The sequence below is a fragment of the Lactuca saligna genome, chromosome 8, assembly GCF_052625555.1.
Source record: "Lactuca saligna cultivar CGN05327 chromosome 8, ASM5262555v1, whole genome shotgun sequence".
Lineage (NCBI taxonomy): Eukaryota > Viridiplantae > Streptophyta > Magnoliopsida > Asterales > Asteraceae > Lactuca > Lactuca saligna.
Window position 1 is genome coordinate 1,870,168 of NC_136424.1, and position 22,184 is coordinate 1,892,351.

The window sequence follows — 22,184 nt, forward strand, 5'->3', positions numbered from 1 at the left end:
GATCTAGAAAGTTATCTTCCACATAGTACCATGCTCTTAAAGAACGAAACAATCATTTTTATGTACTCGATGAATATAATTAAGTAATAATTATTTCGAAACTTTTGCAAGACATATATATATATATATATATATATATATATATATATATATATATATATATATATATATATATATATATATATATATATATATATATATATATATATAACATGGTAAATAGAACTGACAATGAATCGATCTGGATTGGGTTCGGGTTCAACCCATTTTTTAATTGGGTTGAAAATTTCAACCTAACCCAACCTGTTTATTTAAACGGGTTGATATTTCTAATCCAACTCAACCTTTCAGATAAATAAATTGTTACCAAATTGACCCGTTTATTTAGTTTCCAAGCTAACCTATCAAATAAACTGGTTAAATTTGGATTCACCCATTCAAAATAAAAATAAATAAATTCATTAACTAAAGATTATACCACTTAAATTAGTTAACATGGCTAGTGTAATTTCTAAGTGATTTTTTAGAATGACTATTGTTGTCGGTGCTAAGAAAAAATGAGTAATTAGGATTCCATTTTTTTAAAACATAAATAATAGAAGGAACATTGTAATTTATAAACTAATATTTAGATTAATACATGATAATATTTAAATGATTATTAGATTAAATATAAATTAATGTTAAATGAGTTGGTAAGTTGAAAACGAGTTGATAATTTTTACCAGATCCGACCCAACCTATTTATTTATTTATTTATTGCTTAATTTGAAGTAACATTTTTCAATGTGTAAAAGTTTCTTATCGGGTCTCAGTATAGTGTTATACATCACCTTGTACGGAATCAAACGAAAGTAAAATATGAAACTGACTTAAAAGTAACGATAACATATATATATATATATATATATATATATATATATATATATATATATATATATATATATATATATATATATATATATATATTCAAATTCTTAAAAAGTTACTAAAATAGTGTTTAATACTATTTAATTAAATGAGTTAGATGAGTTGATCCATTTAATTTAAATGGATTGAAAATCTCAACCCAATCTGTTAATTTTAGGTTGCGTTCAGGATGGATTGGTGGATTAAATCGATTTTTACCAGCTAATGTGATTAGGCTTTTTAATTTTCAAGCCTGTAATATCATCCTTACATTCTTACCATAGTTATGTGGCTGGTGTCATGCTCAATGCATCTAGCTCCATTTTAAGTCTGAATCGGGATTTTATCCAAGACTATGCAGAAGAAACTTCCCACTATCACATTGTCATTTAAAAAAAGTTAACAACAAACATGTTTGTTTAAGGTCTTAACGATTCATAGGCCACAATCATAACAAAAACGACACAGTGCAATAATCAAAAGCAAAAATATAACAAGAATGCTTGTTTTAACTATAAACCTTAAACTCTAACCATAAAAATGAGGGTTAATCTAAAAAAAACTTATATTTTGTGTTTTTTTTAGATTAAACATCAAATTTATTTTTAGTCTGAAAAACCTTGTATTTTTTTCCCAATTTAGCCATTTTAGTCATTTTGCCAAAAAAAAAATGTAAAATGTGAGTTTTTTTTTGAGAAAAACTAAAAAAGTTGAGGGTTTATTTGGAAGCATTTAAAATGTTTGAAGTTTTTTTTGGAAAAAAAAATAAAAGATAAAATTACAAAAATGATCGCTATGGTTTGTCAAAACTCACAAAGTTAGTCCTTGCTAATTTTTTTTGATGCAAATGGTCCTTATGGTTTGAAGAACTTGCACATATGGCCCTTTTTGCTAATAAACTACAAGGACCATTTTTGTAATTCGTCTAAAAATATATTAAACGCTAAGAAATGATGGGAAGATGATTCAAACTTGTGACCTCCTCCACTCCTCTCAAATCAACTTGAGCCTTATACCACTAAGTTACACCCTAACTTGATTCATAATTCCAAAACCTAGCTTATATCCGGTAAAATCGTAATTACATTAACAATAACAAATAAATAAAACATATTTTTACAAATATATATATATATATATATATATATATATATATATATATATAAAATAAAAAAATATATATATTTTAGTGTATTGTAAAAAAATAATTTTTAGAAACAATTTATTTTTTAACTATTTGTTATACGTAGAATATATTTTTTAATTTATTTAAAAAAAGAAATACATTTTCGCATAATATGTTATTGTACATTTCTATGATCTTAAAACATATTTTTAGCGTTTTCATATAATATATATATATATATATATATATATATATATATATATATATATATATATATATATATATATATATATATATATATATATATATATATATATATTACTTTCACATAGAAAAACAATTTTTTTACCTAGTTTTTTTTATGGAAAATATTTTTTTTATATATATTAAAAAATACGTTTTCGTATAAAATGTTATTACATTGTTATAATCCGAAAATATATTTTTAAACACATAAAAAAATATAATCCTAAAAAAAGCGTAACTTTTTTTGTATATATTTATTTTATGTGAAGTATGTTTTTATGTATTTAAAAAATACATTTTCGTATAATACGTTATTACGTTGTTAAAATCCTAAAATATACTTTTATGTTATTTTAACATCTTTAGTTGATTTAAAACAAATATTCAAGTTTTTTTTTTACGTTATGTTTTCATTATGTTTTCATGTTCTTAATGTTTTTACGTAAAAAAATTCTTGTAGTTTTGTTTTAAACCAATTAAAGACGTTAACATAACGTAAAAGTATATTATAAGATTATAACGTATTATACAAAAAACATATTTTTTAAATACATAAAAAAAATTATTTTACGTAAAATAAATACGTAAAATAACATATAAACTAATTGTAAAAATTCATTTTTTTATTTAATACGATACAAGTACAATTTGTTTTATTAAAAAAAATTGTAATTTAATTTTTTATTTATCTTTATTTATTTATTTTAGGTAATATCATTTATTTTTTGAAAATACAACTCAAGTTTGGATGCAGCTTAGGTATAAGGCTTAGGTTGATTTGAGAGAATGAGAGGAGGTCCCAAGTTTGAATCCTCCTTCCCACATGTAAATTGTTTTTACACGAATTACAAAAATGGTCCTTGTGGTTTACTAAATATTACGAATTCAATCCATTTTTGAAAAGATGAAAATGCCCTTACAAATTCAGTTCCTAACGGGTGAATACTAACGACGTTAATAAAAAGGGCCATCCTTGCAAGTTTTTCAAACCACAAGGACAATTTGCATCAAAAAAATTAGCAGAGACTAACTTTGTTACTTTTGACAAACCATAGAGACCATTTTTGTAATTTTGTCAAAATAAAAAGTTGAAGGCTTTTTCGGAAAAAATAAAAAAATATAAAGTTTTTTTTTTCAGACAAAAAATACATTGAAGTTTAATCCAGAAAAAACACAAAATATAAGATTTTTTTTTTTAATATTAATCTTAAAAGTGACACACTACCATAATCATATACTCAAAATAGTTATATACATTTCTTGTTGGGGTTTTAGAAACACATGAATATGAATGTTAGATCATCGGTAACTATCTATACTACCTAGTAAATAAAACATCTATGCGCCATGTTATTTTTTTTAGAGTTTATATTTAATTTTCACCTTTATTTATAAAATGAAACATTACATTTTAACATATTTTCTTTTAATTATTCAGTTTTTATTTAACTCTATTATTTTTTTAATTTTAAATTAAATTTAATCGATATCCCATGGTTTTAGATATGATTTTACATGATATGAATGTATAATAAAATAAAAACTTCATTTTTTGTTATCAAGAAATTAATTTCAATGATTAACATTTTAATTAAAATGTTAATTTTAAAAAGTATAATCAACGGTTAACACATTAACTTACGTAAATCTTTTCTTAAATTATTATTATGAACAAATTGTTTTATATAAAAACATATCTTAATAATATATTTTACGTACTTTATTTTATTTTATACATATAAGTATAATTTTTGCAAAACATTAGTATATAGTTTATCAATTTATTGCATTTTGATATCAAATATAACTTAATTCAAACATTATTTTTTAAAAATACATTTGGACACATAACACTAACTACTCTGCTATAAAATTAAACCTTTGTTTAACTTTATACTTTAAATTTGTATTATTTTATTATAGTATTTTTAAAGTCCTATTTTGTTGAAATGCAATATCATCTTACATTAACAATCATTTTTCAATATCATTTAGTATTGAAATTTGAATTTTTTTAATTTTATTTTATCAATCTACTTCCATTGTCTATCTAATATAACTGTGTTTCTAACCTAGTATAACATAAGCAAAAAACGGTTTTAGGTTTTGATATAAAAATTTGATTTAAAAAAATATAAATTCTAAAATGTTGGTTTTAAAAGAACTATAAGATTAACATAAGAAATTAAGAATGTTTTATAAAATGATTAAATTATTAAATTGTTTTTTTAACTATAAGAATTGACATAAGAAATTAAATCCTATTTAATTTAATATTTATGAGATGTTCCTTTTAATTTAATATTTATGAGATGTTCCTCTAAATTTGTTAAAAAACAAACTGTTTTTAACATAAAACTATTTTTACAATAACTAAATTAAGAGATTTCCATTCTTGCAATTAAGCCGTACTAGATTTGGGGATCATCCATTACCATTTACACGCAAAGTCCAACTATAAGTTTACAACTGAAGTCAATCAATGATGGAACACACATACATACACATTACAATTTACACAGATCATGGAAACCTAAAGAGACCCAAAAAGGCAAACCACCATAATTAGCATATACGAAGATCTGGATTCTGGAAGAGGAATCAGTCAACACATCCTAATCGACATGATGCGATGCAATCAAATGCTTAGCGATATAGATTTCCTCTAGTGTATACTTTATAATTTTATATGTTTCTTGATTCTTCATCTCATTGGGCCTTGCTTCTTCAGTCGGCTCCCTCGAGGCGGGTTTTTTTTTGTCTCCAACTGGATTTTCCTTGATAACAAGAGAAGATAAGTAAGTTTGAGAAAGTGTATATACACACACATTGGATACAATTTGTTCATTTGTTTTCGATTCGAAGAGACCCAATTGAAGATAATACATAATTGAATTAAATTGGTGGGAGATGGATCTGAATAAACGAGGATTTGTTGTTTTAGTTATTGGGTTTGTTGTTCTTCTTGAATTATGTTTGTTGGCATCAGCCAATGTGGTTTTCCAGGTTCAGCATAAGTTTGCTGGTAACAAACGGTCTTTGACTCAATTCAAAGCTCATGATTCCGACCGTCATCGGAGGATTCTCTCGGCCGTTGACCTTCCCATCGGCGGCGACGGCAGCCCCACCTCAGCAGCGTTAGTTTCCCCCTTGTCTTTCTGTATATATCTCCTCTCTCTATGTGTGTGTACATGTAAATGCCGCACCATCAAAGTTTATATTTTTGTATGTTCATCCTCTTCTATATAGGCTCTATTTCACAAAGATTCAGATTGGGACTCCACCGAAGGATTATCATGTGCAAGTTGATACAGGAAGTGACCTTTTATGGGTGAACTGTGCTGGATGTCAAAAATGCCCCAAGAAAAGTGACCTTGGAGTATGTTTTTTTTTTTTTTTTTCTTCTCTTCTATGAACTTTTCCATATCCAATTTCTTTGGTTTTTATTATTCAATTCAGAAGTTGTTCCTATTACTTTTGCCAGATATCACTTGCACTATACAATCCAGAAGCTTCCTCAACTGCAAAAAAGATCAACTGTGATCAAGAAATTTGCATTACCACACTGAGTGGCCCTAATGATGACTGTAGGGTCGGAATGTACTGTTCATATCAAGTTACATATGGAGACGGGAGTTCCACGATGGGATATTTTGTTAGAGACACCATACAACTTGACCGAGCTTCTGGAGACCTTCAAACCACATTCATGAATGGCAGTATTGCATTCGGGCAAGTCTGCTTTTCTCCATCTGCATGTATTTAATGAATGATATGATAGTTTATTCTCTTATATTTATTATATTATCCTTTATCCAAGATAGGTGCGGATCACAGCAATCAGGGGAGTTGGGTTCATCAGAACAAGCACTAGATGGGATACTAGGGTTTGGGCAAGCAAATTCTTCGATGCTCTCACAGCTTGCCTCTGCTAAAAAGGTCAAAAAGGTCTTTTCACATTGCTTGGATGGATCTAAAGGAGGTGGCATATTTGCTATTGGGGAAGTTGTACAACCCAAAGTACAGACAACACCAATGATTCCAGAGTAAGTTATGCCTTGCCCTAAATGAAAGAAAGACATAAGATGATTAAAATATGTGGTGTTTAAAAAATGTTATGTTCATCATATACAGGGCGCATTATAATGTTGAACTGAAGGCAGTTGAGGTAGGTGGTGATGTTCTACAGCTTCCAACAGATATATTTGATGTTGGAGCAAAGAGAGGAACAATCATTGATAGTGGTACGACTTTGGCTTATCTACCTGATTTGGTTTACAAGCAAGTTTTACAAAAGGTATACAAAGCCTTGTTCACATTCATCATTTGCCTATAAATCTTTTTTCCTTATGATTCTCATGTTTATCTTTTTTTGGCCTAGATTGATGCTGCACTACCTGATATAAAGAGTCACATTGTTGATCAACAGTTCACATGCTACAAGTACCCCGGAAAGTAAGTGAAAACTATTGAGCTTTTCTTGATATTATATGTTATACATGTTAAAATAAAAGGTTCGGTAATCCTCTGATAATGATTAATGCAGTGTCGATAAGGGTTTTCCAGATGTGATATTTCACTTTGAAAATTCACTTTCTTTGAAAGTTTATCCCAACCAATACCTCTTTGAAGTCGAGGTACATATATGCCATGTCATCCCATCTCTGTGCATCGATGGCTGCTTTGCTTAATTAAGGCACTTTATCTAACTAATCTATCGTATGACACACACACACACACACTGTTTGTCTTTACAGGATCAAGACTGGTGTGTTGGGTTTCAGGACAGCGACTTGCAATCAAAGGATGGAAAAGAAATAACTTTGTTGGGAGGTCAGCCATGTCTCATATTTCTGTATTTATTTTTGTTAATCTTATATGATGAGGATTGAGGAGGGCATTCGTGTCTTTTCCACATATACGAGTTTTTGCCCCACCCACCGACATTTGGTCCAATAGCGTTTGTACAACTGTCATTGCACCTGGTCATATGAATATTACTTTGGAAATTTTGCCTCAAGAAGGTTTGATGATATTTGGCATATGTGGAATGTTTTGTATGCAGATCTTGTATTGACAGATAAGTTGGTGACATATGATCTGGAAAAAAAGACAATTGGATGGATCGAGTATAACTGTAAGCATATTTTATTTCTCCTTTAGTTGTTTCTTTTAATGGGAAAAAAGAAACATTCCCTTATGACCAGAGAAATAAATGGACTGAAAAGTGCATGCAAATTTGTAAAAATTTACCACGCAAAGGAGCAAGCTTTGTCTCCTTGAATTTCTTTATTAAGTCAAGTCCATTAGGTAAAAAAGAAACAAGAGTGTTGATGAAAAGAGTTTTTGTTTTTAGGCTCTTCAAGCATCAAAGTGAAAGATGAGGAATCAGGGAAAGTTTATTTGGTGGGTGCACATAATCTGTCTCATTCAGGTCGTGTGGGCACCTCAATTGGAATTGTTGTAGCTTGCTTCATGTTTTTAATGGCTGCTAGAATCAATTAATTTATCTTGTATCGCAACACATTGATTTGTGTTTTGTGTGTGTCATATCATTGATTGATTGATTGATTACAAACACTTGCAGTTTCGTGCTGTTTGGATATATGATAATTCAAACAAAAAGAAAATGCAACTGAATAGTAACCAAATTTTACACTTTGCTTCTAAATATAGTGTTATGTCTCGTTTGTTGAGGGACAGAGCGTAGAGTTTAAATCCTCCTTTTTTGGATTTCGATTGAATTTGTTTTCAGTTTAGCATCTCCTGAGGATGAAATACTTGCATAAAACACTAACCAGCTATCACGTTTCTATCACTAATAGTAATTAATTGATTTTATTTTACTTATTATAATCAATCTTAGCATTAAACGAATCAATTTTATTGTGTACACATTTTCTAAGATATTTAACCTTAGCCAATAGCCATTAGCATTTGGTTTATATAGCATTATATAAAATCTTATATATTATGGTCTATGGAATGAATCTGCTTGCCGCTGAATAATATTCTTTGGAAAATTGTAAACACATAATAGAAGATAGCAACATACTTTATTGTTACGGAAAGTGAAGTTTCCAAAATGTACTTGAATATGGTCATAATAACATTCTCAAAGTATTATTTTGTAACGGTTTCATACAATCAAGCCACCCATTACATATTGCTTTTGTAGATAAAAAAAATGCAAGTACATAGCTGTTACAGGCAATGAGATATAAGTATATTGTAATTATGGGTCAAGGATATATATATATATATATATATATATATATATATATATATATATATATATATATATATATATATATATATGTGTGTGTGTGTGTGTTTTCATGTGATCCATCTATTGTGTGAATGTACTGATGATTGTGGACCAATCATTTCAAAAACCTACTCAATGGTAATTTTGTAATCTTAACTATTAATTAGTTATGATAAATTGTTGAATTAATTTATATCCCATTAAATAGGAAATCAAATGTATCATCTCTACGAATCCACCACAGTGTATCCCTCCCCAGTCTCCTCTCTATTGATGACGTTATGGTCTATGTGTTCTCTAAAAAACCCTAAAACCTTCTCTTTGATTCCCGACCACCACCCACACCTTTGATGAATAAGGGAATGATCGGTTTTTACTTAAACAGTTACACTATCTTGTTTCATTGACAGCCGCTGTACCATACATAAATACAACACCACCGAATATGAGTACGATCGATTTTTACTTACACGGTTACACTATCTTGTTTCACTGACAACTATCGTACCCCACATAAATACAACACCACCAACCAACCTATTATAACTCTATGTTCACAACCACCAAAGAAAACTCTACCAATGTAATCAAATTGTAATATTTAAAAAAATCGGTTTATTTTTTATTTTTTAAATCAAGAGAATTAATTGTCACCTAAAATCTCGAATTTTCGTTTTTTAAATTTATCTTAATTGACCAAAACACTCTTACAATGAGATTAGATTGCGTTTTTGTATTATATTTAATTTAAAAATATTTATTAATCAATTAGTTAAAATAGCTAAAATGATTGGTCCACAATCAACCCCTATATCCACACAATAGATAGTTAGAATACAATAACCTACTATATATATATATATATATATATATATATATATATATATATATATATATATATATATATATATATATTAGGTTATTGTATTCTAACTATCTATTGCGTGACTAGGTTAGGTTCATGTGTTTCTAGCATCTAATGTGTGCTCGTAAGTATAAATTTGGACAAACAGATGGAATAAAATTAATAGTCGTGATATGAAGGTCTATGACATTACAATAGGGTAATATGTACCATATAATCATACAAATTTCAACATAAGTGTATTTTAGTGTTGGAACCTAAAAGTGAACCTCTAGCAATCATTGATACTAATTCCGAAGTGTGTTTGGTTCCGAAGATGGAGATATTCATGAAACTGACCGGAGTCGAAGAAATGAAGTTGATCCGGAACATGTCCGGAGCTGGAGGAAAGCAAAGAAGAAGACTCATTCCGGAGTAACTCTCACGTCCGGAATGCTCACTGATCCGAATGATGCTATTTTGTGTTTTGTCATTTATTATTGATGTAACCTCTCATAGGACTTAGCTTTTTTTGTCCATTGACAATCAGAATATCAGAAATAGTTCTTTTGTCCATTCTTATGTAAGTTACTTGAGGATTGTTTGTTTTTTGTGTGAAGATCTGCGCAACCACTTTTGTCTGCACTGCGCAGACAACGCGCAGACGTATGCCCTCGCAGATTGTTTGTTTTTTGGAAGTGCGCAGATCAGAAAACGTTTGCGCGAGGTCTTCCTGGCGCAGACATGGGCCACTGTCTTCAAAGGTCTTCAGACCTCCTAAACCAAAAAAAGCAACATGGGCCACCGTGTAGTTTCTTTTTTCTTTCTTTCTTTCTTTTTTTTTTTTCTTTTTTTTTTTTGTTAAAAATGATTTTTTAATGTTTATGACATGAAATTAAATTTAAAAATTCAATTTATTTTAACAGCCGCAGACGTTAAAAACAAACAGTCTTCTTATTACAGACTGCAGACATTTGGTCCACCTCTTCTGCCGCAGAGGCTTGCAGATGTGGTCCGCAGACTGCAAATATTTTGACTTCAAAAAAACAAATAGCACCTTGGTTAAGTCGATGTAATACTCACTCCTATATATAGGAGCATTCAATTCAATTAAATGATGGATCTTTTCTCTCACTTTTGGCATTTTATCTTTACCACATCAAAACATTCTACTTGTTCATTTATTGACTTCTCTTTGATCATTATCAACTTTTTCATGCTTAATGTCTTGATCATCTGTTTAATTAATTATCTAAGACTTGACTGGTCTTTCCAGTCTTGACTTTGTAACAGCTCGGAATTTCCAGGTATTTATTATTGGTGTTTTTTGAGATTTGTGAGTGGACTCGGCGAGTTGGAGCTTGAACTCGCCGAGTAGGATCGCGATTTTGGACACGGGTTCGCGTCTGGACTCGGCGAGTCCAAGAGTGGACTCGGTGAGTGCACGCTGTGTAATGAAACCCTAATTCCCAGGGTTTCAGACCTATTTAAAGGGCCTTATGGCCGTCATTTGTGCTCACCAATCCATAGAGAGAAACCCTAGAGTGCTTGAGCGTTTTGAGAGAGAAAGGAAGCCATTCTTGACCTTTGTGGTGTTGTTTAGCAAGAAGAAGGAGGTCCTAGCCAAGAGGAAGCAAAGGCGGTTGCTATATTGTGGATTTGAAGCTTAGATCATCGAACTTGAGGTATCATTTCAGCTCATCTTCTGTTTTATGAAGTATATTTGGATTTAGGGTTTCTTTTGGCCTTTGTTGGGTTGATTTGATGCCCAAATAGTCCCTTTCTAGTGATGAGGCTTTGGATCTGGATCCATAGAGGTCCAAAGAGCCTCACTCATCAAGCTTTATGAAGAGCAATGGAGGTTATGACCTTGAGTTGTGGTATTTGGGGCTAAATCATCATATATGGTCATATAGATGTTGTATGTACATCAAGATAGCAACTTTACGTGATAAATAAGCTTGGAAGGACTGGATCTATGAGTTAGTGGAATAGATCTGACCTCAGGAGTGAGTTTGAGTCGTTGCATGGCATGGACTCGGCGAGTCCAAGAACAGACTCGACGAGTAGCATGAAGATTGCCCAGCACCACTCAGCGAGTGGTCTTTCCGAGTTGAGGGATTGACTCAGTGAGTCAGGGAGAGTCAGAGTGGGTTGACAGGTGGACTGAGTCAAGCTGGGACTCGCCAAGTTGTTCTTGAGACTCGGCGAGTTGAGTTGTGGAGGCCCCACAACTCATGCCAGGTGGAACTCGTCGAGTTAGGAGAATACTCGACATGTCAAGTGAGGATTCCAGGGAAATCATTGTATGCGCTTAGACTCGCCGAGTTGTTATAGTGCACTCGCCGAGTCCGGTCAAAGTTGATCATTGACCATTGACCAGTGTTGACCTATGTTGACTTGTTAAGGGATAGTCAACCTTAGTTGGGAAAGTGTTGATTAGAGATGTATTGTGTTATAGGAGGACTATAGCTCGGGAGATCGAGCACTCGTGATTTCAGGGATTTACGAATTACCGAGACAAGTAAGGTGAGTCTTCTCACTATACTTTACCTTGAGTAGGTAAATAGAGTTATGTGATACAGTGCTTGTATGCTATATTTATGTGTTATGTGTTGCGCTGCATTATTCTTTGTGATTTATGCTGTGCATGTTTACAGAGTTAGAACCTGAGGGTTCACAGAGTTTGGATGCATGGACCCATAGAGTTATAGCCTCGAGTGGCTAATATGTGTTATATGTGGTATTTTGGGGAACTCACTAAGCTTTGTGCTTATAGTGTTTGGTGTTATTTGTTTCAGGTACTAGTGACGACCGTGGGAAGGCGCCGACTTGATCCGTACACACGCATGGGATTTATGATTTTGAGATCTTGGAATTTTTGTATTAATTGGATTGAATGTTCAGATATGGTTGTTTTATGAATATTAAGTGAATTATGTTTTATAAAATTTGAAAAAAATTGTTTTGAAATTTACGGTGTTACAAGTTGGTATCAGAGCCTTGGTTTGAGGGATTTGGGTGCACCTTCGGGAGTATTTGAACTCAAACTGAGGATTTGGAAAATATTTTCAAAAGAGAACCAAACTTTTCTAAAAGTAAAAGATTTTTAGAGAAATTCAGAGAAGAAACGTGTGTACGCTCAGTCAGCGCCCGAACGGTGATTTCCCCAAATACCCTTATATTATATGTTTATGAAAATTGATATGATGTATTCTCTTGCTAGAGTAGGCTACGTATTCATATTAGGACTAGAGTTCCCTGATTTGTGATGCCTTAGCCTAGGGAGAGGTGAGCTGCTATGAGATGCTTGAGAGTGAATAGGTAGCAGCGAGGAGCTTATGAGAGATCTGTTAGAGAGAGATAGAGTACTTGGAAATTAGGATCCGAAGAGGAGGATTTGGGGTGTATACTGAAACGGTGTGGACAGTAGTATTGGGCCCGTACTACTGAAAGCACCGGGGTGGTGTACGGTCCAAGTAAGAATCTTCGGAATGTCAAGGATCAAGGAGGGATAAGTTGTCGAGTGTGAGTATGCTCGAGCAGATTCTAATTTATCATATTTTGTATTTCAGAGGTTGATCATGGTGAGGACACGTCATATGCCGGAGGGCGTCGGGGCTAGTGATGAGGAGATCCGTCAGATCATTCACGAGGAGGTGGTTGCGGTCATTAGGGCAGAGATACCAGAGATGTTCAGGTCTATTAAGACCGCGCTGATTGAGACTTTCGATGAGTGTTATGCTGCTCTTTCTGAGGCTGCTGTTGCGGCGGCCACCGCAGCTGTTGCTGCTGCGAGGCCGTAGGGTGGTGATGCGTTGCTGCTCCGGGAATTCAGCAACACGAAACCACCAGTGTTTGATGGGACCCAGGACCCGGTGGCGGTTATGTGACAACCCGATATTTTGAGGCAATATGATGGAACGCAAGTCAAATTTAGGTCAAAATTTAACTTTCCAAAAATCTTATTTGGGTTAAATAAAGTAGTAGGAATCGTTTCAAGGTTTTCATACATATAAAGAACCCTAATATCGAGTTATAACGAAGAAGTTATGACCAACCGAAGATTCTCAGCAAAACCGGCAATATTGATAAACGTAAAACGCGAAGTTTCAATACAATAGTTTTTGGCCTTAGGTATCTAAATGAAAGTTTTAGATATCATCAAACCGTAAACGTACATAAAACGAACGTCCAAATCTGACTTCGTATGAAGAAGTTGTGATTTTTCTAAGTTACAGATATAGCAGTAGACAGCTAAAAACTCGAAATAGAGATCGAGAGACTTTTGGCCGACACAATCTAAATGAGAATCGAAGGGCTCAACAATACTAGCGCAACGGTAAAAAAGTATGACGAAAATGGACATCGGATGAAGAAGTTATGGAACTTTAACGGACTTTTCTTGTCCCGACCTATTAAAAATATAATATTAAAAATAAAGTCAAAACTAGCCGACGGAGTCTAAACGAAAGTTGTAGATCGTAGTCTCACCTTCGCGTGGATATAAAGAACGTTGAAAAAGGAGTTCGTATGAGAAAGATATGAATTTTTGAAGTTTGTTAATTAATTTAAATATAAATTAAATTAAAGCCCGGTATTATCCGAAGAAGGAGTCACCGGTCCGATCCCTCGTACGCCCAGCGTACCATCGTACGCCCAGCGTACTCGGATGCTAGGCTCCGGTTCATCCACGTCGCTCCAATGTTTCGACCGAGGATGCGCTCATTCATGACGCATGAGTAGGCAGCGCGTACTCTAGTACCCCTCGCGTAACGTAACCTCTCAGACCCCTATAAAAAGGATGCGAGGGTGCCGGCCAAAATTGCTAATTTCCTTCCTTTCTCACGCCGAAGCTTTGCGTTTCAACCCTCGGAGTCATCCCAAAGGCCCGGTTTTCATATCCAAGGTGGGAAGAAAGTTTTACACTCCCGAGACTCCCGAGATTTCCCGAGAATCTCGATAGATCCGCTTTCTCGAGTAGAAGTTCTGCTCGGTTTTCGTCACGCTTTCTTCAATCAATCAAGTGAGTTCATACCCCTATAAACTACACTTTTCAAATGTTTTATAAATACTTTTATATGCTTTTAAGGGGGGGGAATACAAGTTAAATACTCGATTATTGTCGTGTGTTATATAATAAAGTTCATTATACGCTTTTTATCAACGAAATCATATGTGATTTATAACTAGTATACAAATGGATTTACTACAAGTTTAACAGTTTTACTAAACATATTACTTCAAATGACTTTCTTAAACGTTTTTACATGATTAAAACTCTTTATCAAACTGTCTTACACACTGTAAGCTTCCTTTCAAACTCGGCTACAAAGGTGTTTTCAAACAGTGGTTTTCCGTGTACTTAAACTGTCTTATCAAACAAAATACTTTCAATCATTTTATAAACTGACATCAAGTCACAAATTCTTTATTAGACCTTTCAACGATTTTACAAAACTTCTTTATGCTTTTATATTATAAATTGCATGCATCTATATGTATAGTTATATAAGAAATATTTAAAAGACTTAGGAAGGCTATCCACCCTATTTCCTTTTCCTCGATTTGGATGTGGTCTGGTGGGATATCGGGTACTCCTCCGAAGGTCGTTTAAATATTAGTTATATATCATGTATACATATATGGTCATAAATGTTCCATCAGTAAATTTAGTTCCGATACTCTTGGGTAGCAAGGGGTATAAACCTACTTGGACACTCATCAATTACATTCTAGTAAACTATTATAGGAATAGTTTAGAGTAAACAAAACATTTTCCCTACTACAAGAAATTACACCAGAGTCAGTTCATTCATGAGTCTAGACTACATGCTATATGAAAGAATACTCTTACATGAATACTTATACATGAATACTTTTACATAGAAATTATATGGCAAATTACTATTACATGTTATATGTCTAGATATGGTTATATAGTTCGCCTTTCCATCTTTACCTTGTGATACAATCACATCATCGACGTGATAGATTGGACTTTATATCCTAGTACGAAAGGATACTTTGAGGGACTAACCATTCCGAGAACCGCTGTTAGCTACAGAGGTAAATGAACAATCTACAGATGTTTTAGGTTGATACCGTCGCAGGTATACATAAGGGACTAACTATTCCTAAACCCGGCTGTTAGCAACATAGGTAAATGAACAATCTACGGATGTTTTAGGTTGATACCATTTCAAGTATACTTAAGGGACTAACTAATGATGGTTAAACAGGGAAAAACTGTCACATTTTCAAGTGATGCGTACTTTCAAAACAATCGAGTCTTGGTAGGAGACTACTTTTATACTAGTAGGAAATAAGGGATTTTCTAGAGTTTTTCATACGTATACTAAATGTTTCATCAATCATTCACCAGTCTTTCATAACAACTAATCAAAGCAATGACATTAAATACTTATGAACTCACCAGCTTAAATGCTGATCTACACTTTCAAAATAACTTGTATTCTCAGGTTATAAATAGACAGGTGCCGATGCAAGGTTTAGAGAGGACGGAGCAGTCAAGACTCGTCTTTTATTTTGATTAGTTATCTTGTTGTCTTGTACTATGAAAGAAAACAATTGTAATTAAAATTATACTGTTAATGCAATGGATGATGTTGTTGCTTATTTACCACTTTACATTTGTTGTGATACATTACATGACGTCCTCCACCCCAGAACGTTTCTGCCGTTCTCGGTTTTGGGGTGTGACAGATTGGTATCAGAGCATTGTTTATAGTGAATTGAGTATATCAACCCATAAAAGATATACTAACTATAAATACAATGGCATTAAAAATACTCTGATTTAGAGTTTATACTTTAAATAATAAAATATTTAGGTAAGTATACGTGCCCGCATTCATACTAAAACCAGTGTCACTAGGACAGTACAAAAGAATTACGATTGTTGGGCAACACAAGTGGGCTTAGAGACATATGGTCAAAACTGGGAAGATATAGCCTGATCACCTATATTATCCGAGGGTTGACTAGCATGTGCCTAAGTTTAAATTGGGTAGTTGCGACAATGCTAAAATCTTACCAACCCTACCTTAATGAGTGCAATAGAACATAACATTAAAATTAAAATACTATAGGAGTATTTGGTGTTACTATAAGTACTTTATACTTGAGAACTAAAAACGGGATCTTCATCACTAAGTTGATAGTTGCTAAGTGGATACACTAAGGCTATATGTAATTAGGATGTTATAGACTTAGAATCTGTGAAAATTTTACTTCACCCCTATTCTGTGTGAATACGGAGTTAAGGTCACTTATTCGAAGGTCTGTCCCGTTAAATTACACATAGCTAGTATGCACTTCACAAATAGAGATGTAACTAATGAAGGTTTTTTTTAAATAATTATCTAGATAGTTCGTCTAATAATTATTCTCTTACCCTTAAATTCTCACATAGATAACATAGCTGGACTCCATCCCCACGACAACCAATATCTTCCGAACGAAGTCATAGCTGGTTGGTTTGGAGAAGAACCAGAGAATGATCATCCTATCCCTTTGAATGATCACCATGATGAAAACCTTTCAGACGATGCTAATTCCGAACCAGAGGTTGAGAACCTACCCTGAGAAACTCCCTTTCCAATTCCTAACCCTTGTCTGGCTTTTCATGGCCCGACGCCTGTGTCGGTGGAATGCTTGGAAACATGGAGCCAAGGACAAGATCAGCCCATGCCATTTATTGGCGACCGAAACTTTTACGACCTGAGCAATGGGGTCTCAGCACGCAGAATCTTGCCAATCTTGGTCCGCAGAGTGGCCTGAAATGAGATTCAAGGCAGAACAGCCCTACATCAGATTGTCGAAGTTGTCACCGACACAAGAATGCATACCCTCCGCACCATTCATCTAGAAGATGCTCACGAGAGATTAGAGAGAAACCATGAGACCCTGCTGCAGGCACTAGCTGAAAACCCGAGCGAAATTCATAGAGCTCCAAGTACACCAGAGAGTGTACGAGAGATACCTGCTAGATATGGAACGTCAACTAACCAAACTAAGGGTTCACCATGGGGGTGACTGTCGCCAGTAAGAGATACCTTACTTCCTTCTTTGTTTTAAAGAACCGTGTTCCTATATATGTTCTGTGTAGTATTTTTATGTGACTACCTTGTACTATAAGTACTTTTCGTTAAGTCTTTATGTTGTCAAATACTTTTCTACTCCGAATATGATGTATGACCTACAACAAGGTCAATTTCCCCAAACCTATTACATCTTAAACATCAATGATATCGAAAGTTGACTAACTTCCGTGTTACTCTTTGCTCAAATACCTTCATTTTACTACTGTTGGAGTCTATGTGAAACCCCATCTAGTCAAGTTATTGGACTATGGTAATTTAACTCCAAAATCATTTTCAAGCCTCTTTTAAAGGTTGGATCATTTTATCCACCAACCTATAATACCTCGGCTTGAAATGATAAACGTTTAAAGACCATTCTACAAACATACTTCTACTCTGAACTAGGACTGTATCATAGGGATGTAGGTCAAACTATCATGAACATACTTCTAATCTGTACTAGGACTGCATCATAGAGATGTAGGTCAAAACTTCAAGAACATACTTCTACTCTTTACTTAAGCGATCAAAGTACATCTAGGTTCAACCATTCTCACTCACAAATTCATTTTCTTTCCATGTAACAAAATCATGTTGCCAAAGAAAAACGATCAACCCATCAACCAAACACCAACTCTTCAGATTGATGCAGCTACCTTTCAAGCTGCAGTCTCGGCTGCCGTGTCAGCTGTTCTGACCCACCTTAACGCTAACAACACGAATGTTATCGGGATTGTTAACAATAACTCCAATCCAAGTAACAATCAAATACCTCAACGGGCAACGAACTACCACGAAACCCCGAATCCCAATCCCAAGAATAACAAACGAAAGTTCTGGGTTAAAGCTAAAGGAAAATCACCCCAAGGGACGAGCAAAAGACAACAACATGTGGCAACCTTCGCAGCCACGACATCTGTACATCCTACTACCATCCCTTCTGGTATCCCAATTGTCCCTACACCAGCTAGGCAGTATGCCAAAAACCTACCGAAATGCAATAAGTGCGACTTCCATCATCGGGGTAGTTGTCATCCGTTACACTGCTTTAAATGCAACAAGAACGGACATACCACCAATTGCTGCCAGACTCGGACCCAACACATTACTTCAAACACCAATGTCGAAATCTCTCGAATATGCCATCTATGTGGCATAATGGGACACTTCAAGAGGGACTGTCGAACAGAGAAGGACAACGGCGAATCCGGAGGAGTTTGACCTCAGAATGGAAAGAAGCAACGAAAGAACCTACTATAGTATACGTTCACTTCCAATCGTCAGCATTATGTATGTATTTTTAAAACATCTTTAAAACTAGTGCAACTAGAGTCTTATCTTTTGCGGGATCCTGTCGGTATAGGGATACTCGTACTGCATATACTTACCTTTTGTAGTATACCTTATTCGCAGCAATAGTCTTATAGTAGTATAAAGTGCTGTAACTCTGTTGATGGTTGCACGGTTGTGTTTTGTCTGTAAACATCTTACGTTCAAATCTAATGTCTTTAAGTTTCCTTATGATTCCGACATTATCATATGACTTGATTCAATTTGATCCTCACAAAAACAGCTTCATACGTACATCTCTTCCTCCGAAATTTTCTTTCTAGTAAAGCCGTCATTCCAGAATACCAAAGTACTCGTGCATAGAGCACTTATTGTTTCTCATACTTTCCGAAGAAAAATTCAACAAACCGCCCCGAAGTACCACTCGTGTAGTACGTCAAGTTCAATCCAAAGACCCATACGGTTGATCTATCGTTGAAGAATGTATACATAGGGGTAGTATATAATCAAGGTTCTACAGGTTTAGAATTGATGATTCCATTTAACTTCTTTTCCTCGTTGGGATGTGAGCTTAAAGAAGAATCATTTATTCGACTACCTTTTCAATCTAAATTATATACGACTCGTATATGCGACACTGAAATTGACGAACCAGGTATGAGTTCTAAGATAAACTTCAAGATGGAGACTACTTAAGACTACGAGTGATCGTGCTGCCATGCAAATAAACTTAGAAGCCCAACGCATGCCCTTTCTGTCGATTGGGACAAGGAAGACAGATAGAACAAAAGTAGCTATCCTTTTCCCTTAATTCATGAGTAACCATACCTTATTTTAGATCTTCACGACATCTAATCGACCACAAGCTTTTGACTTCATAATCAGTACGACTAGGTTGTGTTCTTATGCAAGAGGAAAGGTCACTACCTATACCTCAAGACAGCTTAAGACAAAGGAAGTTAACTATACAACACATGATCTTGAGTCAGGAGCAATGATAATTGCTCCGAAGATCTGGAGATGCTACTTGTAAGGTACAAGATGTACTATTATCAGAGTCCACAAAAACATCCAACATACGTTCAACCAAAAAGAGTTATCATGCCAGTAAAGTCAAACGAAAGAAGCAGAGTCGTGTACCGATAGTGAAAGGTTCATTGGAATGCCAAGTGAGGAACCGAGTTCACTTAAGAAGAACGGAAAGCAAATTAAACTTCTATTCGTAGCTTAGTATCAATTCTGCTTAAACTCTAATTTCGGGACGAAATTCCCTCTAACAGGGGGATGATGTGACAACCCGATATTTTGAGGCAATATGATGGAACGCAAGTCAAATTTAGGTCAAAATTTAACTTTCCAAAAATCTTATTTGGGTTAAATAAAGTAGTAGGAATCGTGTCAAGGTTTTCATACATATAAAGAACCCTAAAATCCGTGTTATAACGAAGAAGTTATGACCAACCGAAGATTCTCGGCAAAACCGGCAATATTGATAAACGTAAAACACGAAGTTTCAATACAATAGTTTTTGGCCTTAGGTATATAAATGAAAGTTTTAGATATCATCAAACCGTAAACGTACATAAAAAGAACGTCCAAATCTGACTTCGTATGAAGAAGTTGTGATTTTTCTAAGTTACAGATATAGCAGTAGACAGCTAAAAACTCGAAATAGAGATCGAGAGACTTTTGGCCGACACAATCTAAATGAGAATCGAAGGGATCAACAATACTAGCACAACGGTAAAAAAGTATGATGAAAACGGACATCGGATGAAGAAGTTATGGAACTTTAACGGACTTTTCCTGTCCCGACCTATTAAAAATATAATATTAAAAATAAAGTCAAAACTAGCCGACGGAATCTAAACGAAAGTTGTAGATCGTAGTCTCACCTTCGCGTGGATATAAAGAACGTCAAAATCGGAGTTCGTATGAGAAAGATATGAATTTTTGAAGTTTGTTAATTAATTTAAATATAAATTAAATTAAAGCCCGGTATTATCCGAAGAAGGAGTCACCGGTCCGATCCCTCGTACGCCCAGCGTACTCGGATGCTAGGCTCCGGTTCGTCCACGTCGCTCCAATGTTTCGACCGAGGATGCGCTCATTCATGACGCATGAGTAGGCAGCGCGTACTCTAGTACCCCTCGCGTAACGTAACCTCTCAGACCCCTATAAAAAGGATGCGAGGGTGCCGGCCAAAATTGCTAATTTCCTTCCTTTCTCGCGCCGAAGCTCTGCGTTTCAACCCTCGGAGTCATCCCAAAGGCCCGGTTTTCATATCCAAGGTGGGAAGAAAGTTTTACACTCCCGAGACTCCCGAGATTTCCCGAGAATCTCGATGGATCCGCTTTCTCGAGTAGAAGTTCTGCTCGGTTTTCGTCACGCTTTCTTCAATCAATCAAGTGAGTTCATACCCCTATAAACTACACTTTTCAAATGTTTTATAAATACTTTTATATGCTTTTAAGGGGGGGAATACAAGTTAAATACTCGATTATTGTCGTGTGTTATATAATAAAGTTCATTATACGCTTTTTATCAACGAAATCATATGTGATTTATAACTAGTATACAAATGGATTTACTACAAGTTTAACAGTTTTACTAAACATATTACTTCAAATGACTTTCTTAAACGTTTTTACATGATTAAAACTCTTTATCAAACTGTCTTACACACTGTAAGCTTCCTTTCAAACTCGGCTACAAAGGTGTTTTCAAACAGTGGTTTTCCATGTACTTAAACTGTCTTATCAAACAAAATACTTTCAATCATTTTATAAACTGACATCAAGTCACAAATTCTTTATTAGACCTTTCAACGATTTTACAAAACTTCTTTATGCTTTTATATTATAAATTGCATGCATCTATATGTATAGTTATATAAGAAATGTTTAAAAGACTTAGGAAGGCTATCCACCCTATTTCCTTTTCCTCGATTTGGATGTGGTCTGGTGGGATATCGGGTACTCCTCCGAAGGTCGTTTAAATATTAGTTATATATCATGTATATGGTCATAAATGTTCCATCAGTAAATTTAGTTCCGATACTCTTGGGTAGCAAGGGGTATAAACCTACTTGGACACTCCTCAATTACATTCTAGTAAACTATTATAGGAATAGTTTAGAGTAAACAAAACATTTTCCCTACTACAAGAAATTACACCAGAGTTAGTTCATTCATGAGTCTAGACTACATGCTATATGAAAGAATACTCTTACATGAATACTTAAACATGAATACTTTTACATAGAAATTATATGGCAAATTACTATTACATGTTATATGTCTAGATATGGTTATATAGTTCGCCTTTCCATCTTTACCTTGTGATACAATCACATCATTGACGAGATAGATTGGACTTTATATCCTAGTACGAATG

At 34.1% G+C, this 22,184-nt stretch overlaps 1 protein-coding gene across 1 annotated transcript; it reads left to right on the plus strand.

The window, feature by feature from the left end:
* The first annotated feature begins 4,736 nt into the window (after positions 1-4,736).
* Positions 4,737-7,939, plus strand: LOC145011047 (aspartic proteinase 39-like). Its single transcript, XM_078969669.1, has 10 exons — positions 4,737-5,418; positions 5,531-5,660; positions 5,766-6,013; positions 6,106-6,327; positions 6,416-6,578; positions 6,663-6,736; positions 6,828-6,918; positions 7,039-7,114; positions 7,347-7,418; positions 7,638-7,939. Exons 1-10 carry the CDS (start codon positions 5,192-5,194, stop codon positions 7,784-7,786), a joined length of 1,452 nt encoding a protein of 483 aa, XP_078825795.1. The 5' UTR covers positions 4,737-5,191; the 3' UTR covers positions 7,787-7,939.
* Positions 7,940-22,184: the final 14,245 nt, after the last annotated feature.

Bases quoted from the DNA above. Each gene is read 5' to 3' on its own strand.
- LOC145011047 (XM_078969669.1), top strand. From the start codon at position 5,192: ATGGATCTGAATAAACGAGGATTTGTTGTTTTAGTTATTGGGTTTGTT. The intron at 5,661-5,765 runs GTATGTTTTTTT...TACTTTTGCCAG, and splicing joins CCAAGAAAAGTGACCTTGGA to ATATCACTTGCACTATACAA. The intron at 6,919-7,038 runs GTACATATATGC...TTGTCTTTACAG, and splicing joins AATACCTCTTTGAAGTCGAG to GATCAAGACTGGTGTGTTGG.